This window comes from Marmota monax, unplaced genomic scaffold (assembly GCF_021218885.2).
Source record: "Marmota monax isolate L192 unplaced genomic scaffold, Marmota_monax_Labrador192_F-V1.1 WCK01_AAM20220418_F8-fsc00070, whole genome shotgun sequence".
Lineage (NCBI taxonomy): Eukaryota > Metazoa > Chordata > Mammalia > Rodentia > Sciuridae > Marmota > Marmota monax.
This window is the reverse complement of record NW_026692116.1, coordinates 4,014,512-4,032,206: the sequence shown is the minus strand read 5'-3', so window position 1 is coordinate 4,032,206 and position 17,695 is coordinate 4,014,512. Positions and strand designations below refer to the sequence as shown.

General features: G+C 33.4%; 1 protein-coding gene across 3 annotated transcripts in view; it reads right to left on the bottom strand.

Moving 5' to 3' along the window:
- Nucleotides 1–17,695, bottom strand: part of Fnbp1l (formin binding protein 1 like) — a 115,857-nt gene that overhangs the window by 26,567 nt on the left and 71,595 nt on the right. For all 3 annotated transcript variants that reach the window (XM_046461974.2, XM_058585296.1, XM_046461971.2), the window contains exons 3-7: nt 14,605–14,658; nt 13,072–13,219; nt 12,258–12,320; nt 6,391–6,495; nt 1,602–1,730 (exon numbers count right to left, since the gene is read on the bottom strand). In XM_046461974.2, the coding sequence (XP_046317930.1) occupies nt 1,602–1,730; nt 6,391–6,495; nt 12,258–12,320; nt 13,072–13,219; nt 14,605–14,658 (499 nt within the window). The remainder of the gene's footprint in view (nt 1–1,601; nt 1,731–6,390; nt 6,496–12,257; nt 12,321–13,071; nt 13,220–14,604; nt 14,659–17,695) is intronic.

Here is a 17,695-nt window from a genome sequence, read left to right as displayed (position 1 = left end):
AAAAAATCAGGTTACAGTGGTTTTCCAGTCTTCTAAAGGTACCCTTTTCTTGCTACCTATTTCCTGTCCCATCTCTCCTTCCTTTAACTCCTTAATCAGATGAGTTTTTTTTTTTCCTTGCTTCCATGGAAAGTTCTTCAAAGACAAAATTCTTGCAATAATTTTTTTTTTTAAGTAACTAACCTATAACATACACAAGTCTGAGACTTACAACTCCTTAAAATTCGTTCAGAATATTATAGTAATATCTGGTCAGACTAGGCATCCAACAGTTGAATGCATACCAACAGGTACTCAGTCCATATCACAGCCTATAGCTCAGAATAACTATCAAAGAATTGGGGACACATGAGGAAAAATAAGAAGTCACATGATCAAATGCCACAGGAAATATATTGAAACACATGAAGCCCAATAATTGAAAGTTTTTTTTGTGTGTTTTTTTTTTAAATACCGTTTTATTTGCCAACACTGACCTTCTCTTTTCTAATAAGCAGCTGCACTGCTCAAGTCCTCAAACTCCATACTACTATTTCTCTCTTTAATTACTTCACAGAGCCTGGGAGTTTAAGACCAGCATTTTCACAAAAGAATTGCTCCTGACATCACAAAGTTGCAAGATTGCATCATAGCAAGATCTAAACAAAAGGATGTCAGACCTCGAAACACAAAACGTAGTTTATCCAAGTTAAATTCTTTCCAAAAAATAAAGAGGATAAAAGCATCACAGAGTGATGACTGGTAGGCTTTGTGCTTTGGAATAAATGACCAGAATCTGATACCCAACTCTAACTATGTTTCCTGTGAAATTCCACTTTGACTTCTAGTTAGGCTGACACTCTTCCCATATAAGCTCTGCTCTCCTAGGGATTATCTCATTTGACAGTTTTACTAAATCCCTTTTCTCTAATTTCTATTCCATCTAGAAAAGGCTAATTTAATCCTCATGAAAAGTCTAGGGTCTTTACCTGTGTAGCAACTGTTATCATTAAGTAATGATGGACAGAACTGATAAACAAGCTCAAGGCCTGAATTACAATTATGATCTAACAGAGCCTGAGAGACAAATAGGCAGAAACCAGGCTAGTATTTTATAAGACTTGAATATATTTTTAGAAGATTAATTTCTATCACCTGTACTAATGCCAAAGTTTCTAGAGTGGTATCAAAAAGCTACAACATTCTAATTCTATGTGAACATATTACAATATACTTCAAAGAAATTCTTCCTGTGAAGTCAAAATATATAATAATAGAGTATTAAAATTTATCTCAAAATGTCATTGTTTTGTGGACTATTTATAACACTAATAAGAAATGTACAGGAAAATTTATACTTTAAAAGTTAGGAAAAATTTACTTTTCAAATATGTAATCATAAAAAACATCTCTTATCACCATTTTTGGTGACTAGTAAATCTACAAACATACTAATCTTAAGTTTTGGGGCTGGGGATGTAGCTCAGTGGCTTACCTAGCCTCCATAAAACCATGGATTTGATCCCCAACACCCTGAAATATGTCCAAAAAAACCTTAAGTTTTACATTTTAAGTCTAACTCTTCAAACTGAAACAGTTAACTTCAAATAGCTAAAATTTACCTTGTATATCTGAGGAATCACTACGTAGAAATGCTTGTGTTGTTCTCCATTAAAGTTTTGTAACTGTGCTGCATATTCATTTTTATTCTCATCAGCCATATGTGTACGCAGGTTCAACTGTTGTTTGGCCTAAAGGTAAATTGGTCCCAATCAATTACCACCAACAATGAAATCATACAATTCACTTTTCTGAAAAAATCATACTAAAATCAGATCATATATCTGTGGAGAAGTCAACACTTGATATCAAGATAATAACAAAGTGATCTCTTTCAAATTATTGATATAATTTAAAGGACATGCTTGCAGATTTTATAGTCAGAGTGGTCTCCTAATTGCAAAATCCTCCCTCTTCCTATTGTAATAGTCCTCTTCCCTTGCAATAATCCGTTCAAATGAAGTCTCTTCTTACAAAATCCACATAGAAAACATAAAATGACAACATTACAGCTTGAACCAGTATATTTTTAATCAGAAGAGCAAGAAAACAGGTTAACTTCAAAGTATTTTAGACTATTAAAAAAGTTAAAAATAAAACAATCATTTATTTATAATACACTTATATCCAATTAAAATATGAAACTAAAAATCACAGCTGAAGTAAATAATGATTAAAATGTGTGTAGGTTTGTTTTTGTTTTTAAGGCAGGCTAGTGTCTCACACCTGTAATCCTAGCTACTCAGGACACTGAGGCAGGAGAATTGCAAGTTTAACCCAGTCTGGGCAACTTAGCAGGACCCCGTCTCAAAAATAAAAACTTAAAGAGACCACCCCCCCCCAAAAAAAAAGGGAAAAAAGCTGGGGATGTAACTCAGAGGTAAAGCACTTGACTAGAATGTATGAGGCCCTGCAGCCCTGCATTAATTTCTACAGGACAAATACACATAAAAGAAATACAAAAAGAGATTTCTGAATAATGTACTATTGAATGATTTTCATCTCTACAAAACCAAAGGTTCTTTAAATAATGCTTATGTAGGATATGATTCTGTTCTTGATTTCTTGTAAAAAGCCAAATTAATATTATCTACATTAATGAGAATATTAGAATATAAACAAGAATTGTTAATTCTAAACATATTGGGGGGTTATCTAAATTTCTCAACTGTTCTAAAATAACAGGGGAAAAAAAAGTAAGAATTGTCACAATAGCTAGACTGTGGAACCAACCCAGATGCCCTTCAATAGATGAATGGATAAAAAAAAAATGTGGCATTTATACAAATGGAGTATTACATAGCACTAAAAAATGACAAAATCATGGAATTTGCAGGGAAATGGATGGCATTAGAGCAGATTATGTTAAGTGAAGCTAGCCAATCCTTAAAAAACAAATGCCAAATGTCTTCTTTGATATAAGGAGAGCAACTAAGAACAGAGCAGGGAAGAAGAGCATGAGGAAAAGATTAACATTAAACAGAGACAAGTGGTGGGAGGGAAAGGGAGAGAGAAGGGAAATAGTATGGAAATGGAAGGAGACCCTCATTGTTACACAAAATTACATATAAGAGGTTGTGAGGGGAAAGGGGTGGGGGGGGAACAAGGGAGAGAATTGAACAACAGCAGATGGGGTAGAGAGGGAAGAGGGGAGGGGAGGGGAGGGGAGGGGGGATAGTAGGGGATAGGAAAGGTGGCAGAATACAATAGTCACTAATATAGCATTATGTAAAAATGTGGATGTGTAACCGATGTGATTCTGCAATCCCTATACGGGGTAAAAATGGGAGTTCATAACCCACTTGAATCAAATGTATGAAAGATGATATGTCATGAGATTTGTAATGTTTTGAACAACCAATAAAAAATTTTTTAAAAAGTAAGAATTGAGCTTAATTTTTTCTTTTCAGTTTTCTAAGGAGTGAATCATTTTACATGGGAGGGCTCTGTAAACTGTAGAGCACACTGTAAACATACCTCACTATTCTCATTCCAGATTCTACAGAGGTGGTCCCTGACCTTCTAATATTTGTGTATAGTTAGACCTTCTTCACTCAGAAACAAACTAACCTATGGAAATAACTTGAGATCTCAGATAAGCCCTTTATGAGTCACTTAATCCAAAATATACTTAAAAATTCCAATAAATAAGTATCATGGAATCTAAAAACTATAGCTCAAAGTGTTTCTATAATTTTTTTTTTTAATTCCAACATGGAACCATAAGTACACATTCATTTGCTCCTTCCCCTTTCTCTTTTTACCACAAACCATGGTGAGACAGAGGATTCCAAATTCCCTACCCACACAACCTCATAGTTCTGTCAGGGAAATTCCTCCAGTTCTAAGTCACTAGCTATGATTCCTAAGATCTGGGACTGAGGCTCCAGCAGGTATACAGGAGAACAAGGCTAGAAGCTAAAAAAAATAGACTCCCCCCGCCGCCACTTTTTAAAAAATTTTTTTTGTCGTTGTAGATGAACAATACCTTTATTTTATTTGTTTTTATTTTTATGTGATGCTAAGGATCAAACCCACTGCCTTACACGTGCTAAGCAAGTGCTCTGCCACTGAGTTACAGCCCCAGCCCCCTAATTTTTTAATAATTAAAGAAACTGCAAATAAATGAGCATAAAAAAGGAAACTGCAAACACTGAAATTCTAAATTAGAGGCCAAACTAGTAGACATGTTGTATATAAATTTCAGGATGTTTGACTAATCACTGAAATTATCACTGTAGACAAAATGAAGAAGCTAAATGAAAATCCATACAACAAGTAACTTTAAACTTGCCCAGTACATAAAAATTCAAGCAATATTGATAATGGGTCAACAGAGTTCTTAAGGAGTTAATGTCAAATGGCAAAAAGTCTCCCATGCATAAAAACAGTGCTTTTTCAGAGCTAGAGTTATGGCTCAGAGGTAGAGTGCTCACCTAGCATGCGTGAGGCACTAGGTTCGATCCTCAGCACCACATAAAAGTAAAATAAAAATATTGGATCCACCTATAACTAAAAAATAAATATTAAAAAAATAGTGCTTTTTCAATTTTTGTGGCTCATATTTTCAAGTAATGATAACATACTGATCAATTATGTGCATTACATAATTCTGGAAAGGAAATTAATATAGATGATCAAAATCAGAATATGAAAACCGTAATAGCAGGATCAAATCTAATGATTAGTAAGAAGTACATATGAATTTAAAATACTAACAGTATAAGCTGTATCTAAGAAAAACACATTCTTATCTGCACATGTAAAAAGATGGATGGATCTCAGATAACCATAAACTCAATTGGAGTCAATCCAAACAACATGGCTGCACAAGTCCATATGCATTTTATTAACATAAATTTAATGCTCAGACAAGGGAGGTTGTCAAATGCAGGATTGATCAGATCATCCAATTTCAGAAAACTACTTTATGTGAGATATTGATAAACTGAAAGGCATCCAAAGGAAAGTAATCATAATAAAAGGTACCTCAACACAACTTCATATGTGGAACAGTTGAAGAAATGATTGTTCATCTACTATAAATATCTAAAAAGCTTTTATGAAAAAGATAGATTTGATATTTTTGTATAATATCTCAGAAACCTAAAACAGAGACATGAGTGGAGCCAGTACAAGGAAATGCTAAAGTAGAAAACCCAAGAGCAGACTTACCCGGAGACTGTACATTTCCATTACTATTATTAGAGGTATAAGTTATTAAAAATAAGGTGGAAAATATAGAAACATCATGAGTTATACTAGTAAGACAATTGTAACCTGGAATTTATATTAATTTACGGGTTTTTGTTTTTGTTTTTTTAGTTGAAAAGAAAATGAAAGGTAGAAATAAATTGTTCCTCTTTTCCTTCTTCCTTTTTCTCACTCTGTTTCTTTAGGAAATCAGAAACTTCAAAGGAGAAAATATATTAAAGGTGGTCCTTCAGTATACACAACAATATGAAGTAATGGCATTCATTTATATTTCAAAAATCCTAATAATTCAGTATTATCATTGTGTCAAATGTACTAAGATAAAAAGCATATAAAATGGGGAAGGATGAGGCTGGGATTGTGGCTCAGCGGTAAAGTGCTCGCCTAACAAGTGCGAGGCCCTGGATTTGATCCTCAGCACCACATAAAAATAAATAAAGTTTTTGTGTCCAACTACAACTAAAAAATAAATATAAAAAAGAGAATGGGGAAGGGAGGGCTGGGATTGTGGCTCAATGATAAGAGCACTTGCCTCGCACATGTGAAGTACTGGGTTCAATCCTCAGCACCACATAAAAATAAATCAATAAAGATACTGTGTCCATCTACAACTAAAAAAAAAAGAACGGGGAAGGGAAAGCTTAGCAGCAGCAATTACAGGACTAATTATAACAACAAGTTATGCTATAAAACATCTGGCCCAGAAATCAGTAATAAGATGTTCAGTTTTCCAAAGTGAATCTACTTGGGAAAGCTACTATTATGTATTTCTGACAGTATTATCATGTTTTTTCTTCTTTTTCTTTATCATGAGTAGTTGGCAAAGAACACTACTCAACCCTTTTTACATACTCCATCAATATACCTCAGACTTTCTATCCTGCTTAAGAATAGGACAGAAACTGAAACCCAGTAGCAATGTCTTTCCTCTGCAATTTGAATGCAGCAAAGACATTTTACTAAATTAACATATTACTTTATTACCTTCTCAGACCAATATGTATGATAATATTTACATACTTTAGGTTTATATTTAGCATCTTTCTTGAGAAATTTCTAACACAGACACAAACAGTATGACTTCTTTATACAAGAGTAATATTTTGATGTTAAAGCCTAGAGTGTATTATTTCTTACCTTTTCAACATCTGCCTTGGTTGCATTAGTATCATTATCCAATCTTTCATAGCTCTGTTGTGCTTTCTCTGCCTCTCTACATTCTCTTTCAAATTTCTTTTTACTCTATTAAAAAATAAATAAAATCAAAATTAACACTAAGAAAATTAGATTTATCTCATTTAAGAAATAACTTTAAAATGTTGCCACTGTGTATTGTAGAAAAGAACAGCACACTAAAAGTAAAATTGTCCTTTATTATAACCAACATGTGAGCCTTAAATATCAGACATTATAGACTGTGAAGAAAAAAAATATAAGCATGATTCAGTTGGTATTTATTATATAACTCATCTCCTATCAATTAAAAAACCATATATTTTGTATATTTTTATTGTAAGCTCATGTTCAACAGATTCCTTTTTGGTTTGTTGTTTTTTGTTTTATTGGTTCATTTTGGTGTTTGCTTTTATGGTGGGACACTAACATAACTTGAGAAACAGAAGTGTCCCTCCAAAGTGGCTTTGTGTTATGTTGGTATCCCAGCAATACTATCATCCCAGACCCAGATCTTCTAAAAAATCTTTATATAATTCAAAATTACTAAAACTTTGTAAAAGCTATTCACAACTAAGCTATGTAATACACAAATATATACAATTTGCTTAGTTTTCAAAGCATATAGCTTTAATTTAACCTGATGCTTCTCCCAGTTGATTAAGTCTCAACAATTAATTTTAACACATTAGGATTCCTATTCATTTTATTATCTTATTTTATCTCCCAAAGGTTTCCAAACTGCTTGAACTGGTTGTCAGCTAGGCCTAACACATAGTTGCTTCCTTGGGATTTCCCTCCCCATATCTTGGGTATTTCCTACACCTCTCTCTTATCCAGATCTCCTAACCTAGAGTTCCATCCTTTCTCCTTTCTAGAATCATTTCCTCATTTACTAGAGTACATTCAGCAAAAGTTTCCTGGAAATGTTTATGAGAGATAATTTTTTGAGTTTCCATGACTAAAAATGCCTTTATCATTACTTTTAAATGATAAAATCAGGCTAAGCTCTTTCTTGGAAACTGTTTTCTTTCAGAAATGTAGAAGAACTACTCCACTATTTTCTGGTTTCCTGCGTGACTATCTAATCCCATTCTGGTTCCTAATTAATAATAATAATAATTTTTTTTTTTTTTTTGTCTGATGAGTGGGATTTTCTTCTCCTTGTGTTCTGAAATTTTGTGAAGATAGGTTTTGACATCGACCCATTGTGCTGGGCAGCTAGGAAATCCTTTCCATCCTAAAAATCATGTATCTCAGATTGGGGATATAGGCTCAGTTGGTAGAGTGCTTCCCTTGCATTCACAAGGCCCTGGGTTCAATCCCCAACACAAACAAACAAACAAACAATAGAATATTTTTTAGAAAATCATGTCTATCAATTTGGAGAACATTTTCTTGACTTATTTTTGCCCATTTTCTGTTTTCTTCTAGATAAATCCTCTAAATGTATTATATTTTCTTCTACATTTTAAACCTCTACCATTCTGCTTTATTTTCTGAGAGATATTTCTTCAGTCTTACCTGTAGTTCTTCCTAGGGGGTTTTGCACATCTCTGCTATCATAAAATTATTTTTTTTTTAATTTTAATGAGTTCCTTTTTTAATAGTACTTTTGTCTTTATTTCATGAATGCAATGGGGGTGCAGGGGTTAGCAGAGATTGAACTAAGGGGTGTTCAGCCACTGAGCTACATCCCCAGCCCTTTTTATTGTTTGAGACAGGATCTCACTAAGTTGCCCAGGCTGACCTGGAACTTGGGATCCTCTTGCCTCAACCTCCTGAGTTACTGTAATTACAGGCACATATAACCGTGGCTGACTTCCTTATCTGTTTTAAGTATTTTAATTTTCACTTCCTTTCATAGTCACTGTTTCTTCTAAGTTCTTTTTCCTACAGAGTTTGGGTCTCTGATGTACACTTTGGCTATTTCCTTTAAATGCCTGGGGATTTTTGGCTATATGCTTTTTTTTAAAAAGCCAACTAAAAGTTCTACACAGATGGTCTTTCCCTCTACGGTAAAATGGCCAGGTAGTTTCCTTAGGAAAAACCTGATATCAATATCAGTAAGTTTTTGTTTTAGTTTTTCCCCTCTACCTGGTTGATTCCCCAGAGAAGGCCTCTTCCAATTTCTTGCCTGAAAAATAAATGCCTTGCTTAATTGTATTCTGAGGTACTCAAAAGAAAGCAAGGAATCTCACCATTTTGTATTGACCTAATCTACTTTGTAGAACCACTTAAATGTTTTGTTTTGGAGTCTATGGATCCCAAAACATTATGAACAGTGCAAACTTGAATCCCAAACCTCATGACTACAAGATCAAAGGGTTTAAATTTCTCACAGGATACTTCCCCTCCTTTGATTTTCAGAGATAAGTTTTTTCTTAACTAGTGGGCAGAGATCTTTTTAGACCATCTTTCACTAATCCTTTCACAAGTCCTTTAGAAGTTCAAATTTAATAAGTGTTTCAGTTCGAACTCTCTATAATATACAGAGCTAAAACCTAATTTTGCCTGTGTAAGTATTAAAACCCAATCCCTTAGCAAATAGCAAGTCCAATCAACCACTCTACCCCAACATCTCTGTTTCCAAATGCCACTGTTTCAACTCATTGCTCTGCTATGTTCCCCATGTTCCTAGTAGTTAGAGATCCCCTCCTTGCCTTTATTTTGCAGTACTAGTGTTGAACCCAGGAGTGCTTACCACTGAGCTATATTCCCAACCTTCATTATTTTTTTGAGACAAAGTCTCACTAAGTTGCTGAGTCTGACTCCAAACTTGTGACCCTTCTGTCTCAGCCTTTACAGGGGTGTGCCACCACACCTGGCAGAGATTCCCCTTTCTTAAAACACAATTTTTAAAAATGACTATTAGATCTAGGTATTTGTAGCTAAAAGGTTTCTGACTTGGCTTAGTTTGACATAGTTTAAAACATGACATAACCTATAATTTACATCAAATTAATGTGTTCCAAAAATTTTTACAAAATTCTTTAAATGTAGGCCTTAGTTAGTGTTTTGATTAGTATGAGACCCCCAAATGATATACCTACAATTTATCCAAAGCACATAAAAACATCTGGTTGTGCACAATAAGCAGAATGTCACTTCTCTATGAAAACTGATTAAATTTCCATATTTAATTCTCTGAAATTCAGTTAGGAGCTGTTTTTCCAAATTGAGTAACTATGGTCTACTAATTTTGTTGCAAACTGAGGTTACTGATATACAAAAGGTTTTTTTTTTTTTTTTTTTATTAAGTGTCTTATCTGTGGAAAAATATATAATATTTCTTACAACATCAAAACATTTACTAGTACAACCATAGTATTAAAAGTACCTTCCCTGAAAGGTAGTATATCATAATATAGGACAGTACTCCAGAAAAGATTGTTCATTACATTTTGTGACAGACTTAAAACAGTCACTTCTACTCCTTTACCCTGACAGAAAGTACATTCCAATACAAAGGTCAAAAATAGCTGTCCTTCTATCCCAGTCTCCCCACTGCTAGGGCATGGACATGTAAATCAATCTTGTCAAAGGCACCCAAGAGGAAGTGTGCTGGGGGTTTTCTAGAGGTTTTACTTCCCTGACAAAAAAGGGGCAGTTGGGAAAAAAAAAAAATGCTCCCTTTCTCATGTCTCTGGGTGCACATTCAAAGAGAATATGGTGTTTGGTTGCTTAAATCAACTGTTGACCATAAAGGAACAAGGCTGAAGATCCCATGTGGTTAAGATGACAAAGTGGACAGACAGGGAGGACATGCAGCCTTGGTGACAATATGAACTACTGACCAACTCTGGAACTGCTCCATAAACGTGTATTCTCTCTTATTAGAAGCCGCCTAAACGATGGACTTGGCATCTCTGACACTTTATTTTCTTAATCTCTAACCTTATTCCTTCAAGATGCTCTCACAGGCTACTCTCTTCTGTCCTCTCTTATATTCCAATGCTGCCTATTTTGTTTCTTCCAGGATTAACAATTGCTTTTTAATTTTTCCCCTCAATTTTCAATATTGTCAGTAATTCAACCTATTTTCCCCAGTTCTTTTTGTCTCTTGATTATATCAAATAGGTTCGAAATTCTACAATTTCATTTTCTTAACTAAACAGAAAGATCCAGAAATAGAAAACAGAACATACTATACTGGTGCTATGTATTAAACAAATTATAATTTCTCCGTTTCCTTTACTGGACTGAAGGTTCCACAAAAATAAGAACCATGCCATAACCACTTTTGCTCATCCAGAACCTTGTACATGTAACGGATGTCTGATAAACACAAGGAGGGTTAAAATCACTTTTATATAGTATATTCCTAAAAAAAATAATATAGTATATTCCTAAAAATAATAAAATTATAATCAAATTAAAAGAATGCCTTGAAGATATCTCTCCTATACTTTTTATGCGTCTTTCATATTTATGACCTCAGTAACCTTGTCTTAAAGGCAAGTCAGCAAATATTATCAACAATGATTTATGCTAACACAACTTTTTAAAGGATCCAATATCCATTGAGTGTAGGAGTCTATTATACATACACACACATTCATTAGGTAGCACTACACTAAGGATGCTAGTGAAAGGAGTTTAAAATTTAATCAATGAAAACACTCCCTAAAAGTCTTGCTGAAGGCAGTCAGGAAGAAAATCAAAACAAAAATGAAAATAGACTATTAATATATCTAAGAATTCTCAATCAGCACTGTTGATAGAATTTTTTTTTTTTAATCAGTGACAGTTACATGGTAGAAATTAATGTAAGCTTTGAAAGTGCATTTTTAAAAGCAAAAGAAAGGGGCTATGGCTGTAGCTCAACAGTAAAGTGCCTGCTAATAAGCATGAGGCCCTGGATTCAACCTATAGCACTACAAAAACAAACCAAGAACCAGAAAAGGTAAGAAAAACAGAAGATACCACAAATATACACATGAATTTTTAAAATCTTGATCTTAAAGTCCTTTTGTTAACAACCACAGACAAAATAGATTAACTTAACATGATGAACTTCCTTCGGCATAATTCTCAAAGAATATAGCATTCATCATAAAAATATGCTGGTAAAGATTAAACAGCTTGATAACTTGAAGGATCAAATAAAATATGCTATAAAACATCGTTTAATACTGTACTGTAAGGCAGCTATAATGTTTCATGTAGACATCTTGTTTTTCAAATTACTGTAAATCAGAAACCTTAAGAAAAACCACATTAGTGAGTACCTTGGAAAAATTTTTAAATTATTATGCTTTCATAATTTTTCCCTTAAAGTATCTTTCCCCCATAATATGATGTTTACTTATCAGTAGCCCAATATTAAGAGCATTTACAGAATCACTTAACTGAAAGAAACACTCATATAATTTAGTTTACTCTCTTCATTTTTTCATATGTTAAAAATAAGTCAAGAGATTGCTGAAGGCAATCGGGAAGAAAATGTGCTAAAAAAAAAAAAGGTGGAATCAGAGTCTTGGTTCCCTCAGTCTCAGTCAACCGGTCTTCTAAGATCTAGCACTACTTCTCTACTTCCTCTACCTTTATTAATATTTTATAGTAAATATACAAAGTCCAGGCAAATCTCCCTAAACATTTACAATGATATGAAGATTAGAGTTTATATAAAACATAGAATCACACTAGGAAAAAAAGACAAAATGATCTCACATCCTCATTTATACATTATTGGCTACTGTTCAACAAAATAAACATCAAATTATGAGTAATGCATTGAGAAATATTAAACTCAAATAGATGTAAAATCTAACAGACGTCAGGGGTAATCTAGTCTACAAAATTTTAACAATTAAAACACTGAAACTCACATTATCCATCTGTTTCCAACACATGTCAAGGTATTGCTGAGCTTTTCGTCCTTCTTGGAGATGCTAAAGATTATAAACACACCAAAAAACAAAGAAAACAAACAAAAATAATTACTTTTAAATACCAAATAAATTCCATTGTGCCCAAAAGGCTTTTTAACTTTATTTCCTCCACAAGGTACTAATTACATAACTTTATCAAGACTTAAGAGAGTAAAGAAAAACTCTCTAAAATGTACTTTATAGGATATTATTTCAATACTTAAATACAACCTTTAAAATATACATAATATCTAGAAAAATAATGATTGTCTTCAATAGGAGTGGACAAAGGTTTTCTATAAAAAGTCAGACAATATTTTAGGTTTCCAAGCCACATGGTATCCTCTACAAATACTTAACTCTGTCAATGTATACAAAAGTGGCCACAGACAATTTGAATTGACTATGAATTAGTCTATTCCAATGAAGCTTTATGAATGCTGAAATTTAAATGTGATGAAGTTTTCAGATGCTACAAAATATTTATTCTAATTCTTTATCAACCATCTGAAGATACAAAAACCATTGTTAGCTTGTGGAAACTAGAAAACAAAAATAGATGGTAGGCTAATTTTTTCCCATGGACTATCATTTGCTAAATCTTAGTCTTAATTCCAAAAGGATCATAAATGAGCAAGAATAACTTGCAATAATTTTTAGCTACAAGAAATTTAACAGAAAATCAGTTTATGCTGAAAACAGGTTTTTTGAAAAACAAAACATTTCTGTGAAAATATTTCATAAAACATTATAATTGGATAAAAATAATTACCATCTTTCTTTCAGTTTTCAGATCGTGAGCATATCTCATTAATTCACCATAAACTCGGTGCGCCATTTCTTCTGCTACTACCTCTCGCTGTCCTGCATAGTCATTTAACTCATTAAGGATATTAAAAAAGGCTATGCACGAGGTAAACCTGGCAAAAACATTAAAAGTGGTGAATAAATTTTTACTTGCACTATAAATGTTTTTTTGCAAGGTATAGATTGAGCCTAACACTTGACAAATTTTAACATATTCAACCTAAACTGAAGCTACTAGTTCTAAAATTAACTCCATATGGAATGAATCCTGCATTAAGCTCAAGTTGTACAATTTTTGTATATCTTCAAGTAGCCTTTAATTTATAAATAAAGGGATATTTGGGATCAAAAAATAATAAGAATACTACCTGCAGGCTCTTTTGGCATACTGGAATCTCTTTAGGTTGTCAACTGACTGGCCTGAGCTTGGGAATGAACTTGGTTGGATTCCTAGGCTTGGCAGCTGAACCTGTTGCAGAGATGATGCACTTGCTCTCGAGGACAGAACCTGCCAATCATACCACTCAAATGCATCTCGATGGCTGATCTACAGAACAACTTTGCTAGCAGCTCTGGAGACAGCTGCCTGTATGCCTGCCCACATCCTGAATGGAAGTGAAGAGCCATTTGGTTGGCATCAAAGAGGGGTAGAAGGGTCAAAAATAAGGGTAAGAATGTGTGTGGAGGGAAGGAGAGAAACAAAGAGAACCACTATTAAAAAGCATACATCTACTTTGAAGGAATATATTCTCTTATTAATGAAAGATGACTGCTCAGATAGGGCTCTGTTAACAGCAAATCTGAGAATCCTAATAAGTGACAACTTGACACAAAGTTGTTTGTTAAGTTCTAATCTTTTTGTTGCCACATTTTGTAGCCACATTTTTGCCAAAAAGCTAAAAAAATTTTCAGGGTTCAAAAATTACCCTTAAAATCTCATCCCTTTCCTTATACCTTTAAACCAACAAGCCAAATTGTATTACTACCTATAAGAGTAAAAGGAAGGATCTAAAAGCTGACAGCTACAAAATAAAGTAGGGGGAAAATAAAATTTTTTTTAAAAAAACCCTCTCTCTTCTGGAGACTATATCATTCAAGTGGAGCCCTAATTCAGTTTACCTGGAAATCTTCTTAAACTATTGTGGAAAACTGTTGATCAAGTCCACTAAAGTATTTATCCATATAGGAGAAATAGCAGTTTCCCCTTTCATGAACACTGAGTTTCTTATTAAAACAAAATCTTATTAAAAAATATTTTTAATTGTAGATGTTCACAATACCTTTATGCTGTTTATTTAGTTGGTTGTTTTTGTTTTTTAAATATGGTGCTAGGGAATGAACCCAGTGTCTCATGCATGCTAGAAAAGCACTATACCACTGAGCAACAACCCCAGCCCCTAACAAACTTTTAAAATAATAACAGCATTTTTAATAATAAAAACAAGTTTTTGGTTTTTTTTATTTTTAATGTGCATTAATTAACTGGTATATGATTTACCTTGGCTCTTCATCTTTGGATGACCGTTTGGGACAATACTTCTTAACCAGATTTCTATAGGGGGAAGATTTTTAAAAATTTAAAAACAATACAGTTGTTGAAATTAAAATACTTTAGAAGTCTCCCAATTTCATGATACAAACCAATGAAACCAGTAATATGATCATCTACTATCAAACATAATAATGGGATCTTACTTACATTTCGTTCTTATAATACTGATAACTGTAGACAGGAAGCTCATTTCTGTTTTATATGAGTATAAAAATAACAATTTGATTATGTTATCAAATAACAGAAAAGAAACACTATCACTCTTTTGTTTTGCAAATCAGGGATTTCATCACTAAGGTAAAATGTAAGCAGATGTTTACTCTTAACTCCACAACTAAACTTTTATATGAAAATCATTCTGTGACCCCTTAACTGGCAAAATAATTCATTACACTGTGACTTGTAACTATCTCTTCTTGCATCTATATCTGTTCACAACATTCTCAACTAAAATGCTACCTTATTTCATCTTTATGAAATCAGAGGCAGACGAGCACATAGACGCTGGAGCCAGACAGGACTACGTGGATTTGAATCCTGGCTATTTTCCATAGTGTATATATGATCTTGGGCAATTTATTTCTCTATGCCCTAGTTTCCTATAAATGTTGTCAACAGTACCTATTCCATAGACTTATGAGAATTAAATGAGATAAGGTATTTATTACAGTACTTTATACCATGTTTCTAAAAATGTGGTACATGAGCGATTGAGGGTACACAGATTCTTTGAAGAGTAATTTTATGCCTGTTGAATCTAATAACAATAATAATAAAAAGTTAGAGGGCTGTATTTTATATCTCTTTTTGTGTCATTTTCCTAGTATTTAATTTTTATTGTATTTTATATAAGCATAAGAACACAAATGTATTGGGAACTAAAAAGAAATTGGTCCATTATCACCAATAACTTGAGATGCACTGCTTTAAACCATAAGCATTTTAAAAATAAATGGCCCTAACATTTCTCAAATAAATACTAAAAGTTATCACTGTCTTAATTATTTTCAGATTTGTACCACTGCATCCCACTTATTCAATTCAGTTTATTCATTCCACAATTGGTACTATGCAATTGTGGTACACCAGAAATCAAAGTTTACCCATGTGTAAGATAGTCTTTTGAAGGAAAATAGGTTTATACTAATAACAATATATAGCATGATAAGGGCAATGATAAAGGTATAGAAAGGGTGCTATGACAAAAAAGGAAGACCTACACCCAAACAGGGGTAGGTAAAAAAAACAGATAAGACACTGAGTTCCGATCATCATATATTGAGCTCCTGCCATCAAGAAACCCACCACTTCGTTAGTTGTAAAGTAAGACACAGGATTAAAGTTATTAGACTTGAGTATTTTTTTCAAAAAGCTTTGTTAATATTAAAAAAATTCCTCCATTAGTACACATATAACTTATAATTAACTGTATAGGTACATATTCATTTTTCACACATAAGCAATAAAAAGTTCAGCAATCACTGGCCTAGAGAAATGAAATACACACACACACACACACACACACACACTTACTTATATAGCATTACATGGTGAGAACAATAAAGGGATGTGCAGAGGGGTTTCCCCAGAAAGAAAACTAAAATTTCTGATTCTTTGACTAAGCCTAAAGAGATGAACAAGAATTGGGGAACTGGAAAACCCTAGGGGAATTCTAAACAGAGAAAATCTAAGGAGCAGAGGCAAGGAAACAAGGGGGTGGTGCAGCAGGCGGGCATGACATTTATTTAAAACTACCAGTAGGTTTAATATTGGTGGAACATCAAATATAAGCCAGAGAACAACAAGCAGGGGGGTTAGAAAGATAAATGAGAACAAAGCAAAGGCCCTCTAACTAAGTATTCCTAACCAGTGGTTCTTAATTATGGTTACCTAAAACACCCTAAAAAAACAAAAATCACTATTGTGGATGAATTAATTTCATAACTCACCCAGACATCACAAAGCTACTATACATTATTTCAGGCATTAGGCTAACCAAAAGGAAAATTAGTAATTGTGCATGACAGTCCTTTTTAAAAGGGAACTCAAAAGGGAAGATGAGAAGAAAATAATGACTATAAGAGTTAATTAGGAAAATCCACAGGGAAATAGATTAGTGGTTGCCAATGCCTGGAGAAGGAGGAAACAATTGCTAATGGATACGGGGCTTCTTCTGGGGACGAGTAACATGTTCTAAAATTAAATAGTGATGGTGATTACATAACTATATCATATACTTTAAAAAACAACAGGTTGTACATTCTTAAAGGGTAAATTTTATGATATGTGAAATACAGCTGCTATAAAAGGAGGAATGGCTATTGGATAGACTGTCCATCTGCCACAGTGATCTCAAATTCAGTAAGTCTAAAACAGAATTTATCTTCTTTTATAAAACTTATTATTTTCTCATATTAATGGAACTACCATCCACCTATAGTATAGACATTTAAGTAAAAAATGAGATAATCATCCTATACTTTCTCAAGTTTCTCCCACTTTAAGTTGTTCAAGTCCTATAAATTCTATTTCCTAATCAACTTTTTAAAAATAGCTTTTGTAATAAAAAGAGAAAACAATACACAAGGATAAGTTTCTTCTTTTCACCTTTTTATTCCTTTGGATACAGCTGCATGAGGATGAGACGCTTAAAGCTACTGCAATATCTCACAGAGATAAAGAGGGAGACAACCAAGGGATTCATGAAAATGTCCTGTCATCATAAAGCTCTTTAAAACCCTCTACTTCCAAACTTCTTGTTATGTGAGAAGCCTAATACCTGCAGTTGAATACTTCTTACTGACACTAAAGAACTGTTAAGTAAAAATGACCAAAACAGAAATGGAGTAAAAACTGGAAGTCTAAATAAATTTCTGGGTTCAAGATCCAGGAGTGAAAGACAATATCTATGAAGACAATAAAAACAAGAGCTACCATCTATTATTTGTCAATCTTTATACTAAACACTATATGCCCCCCTGCTTTTTTTTTTGGGGGGGGACCCTGTGGCACTCTACCACTGAGCTACATCCCAAGG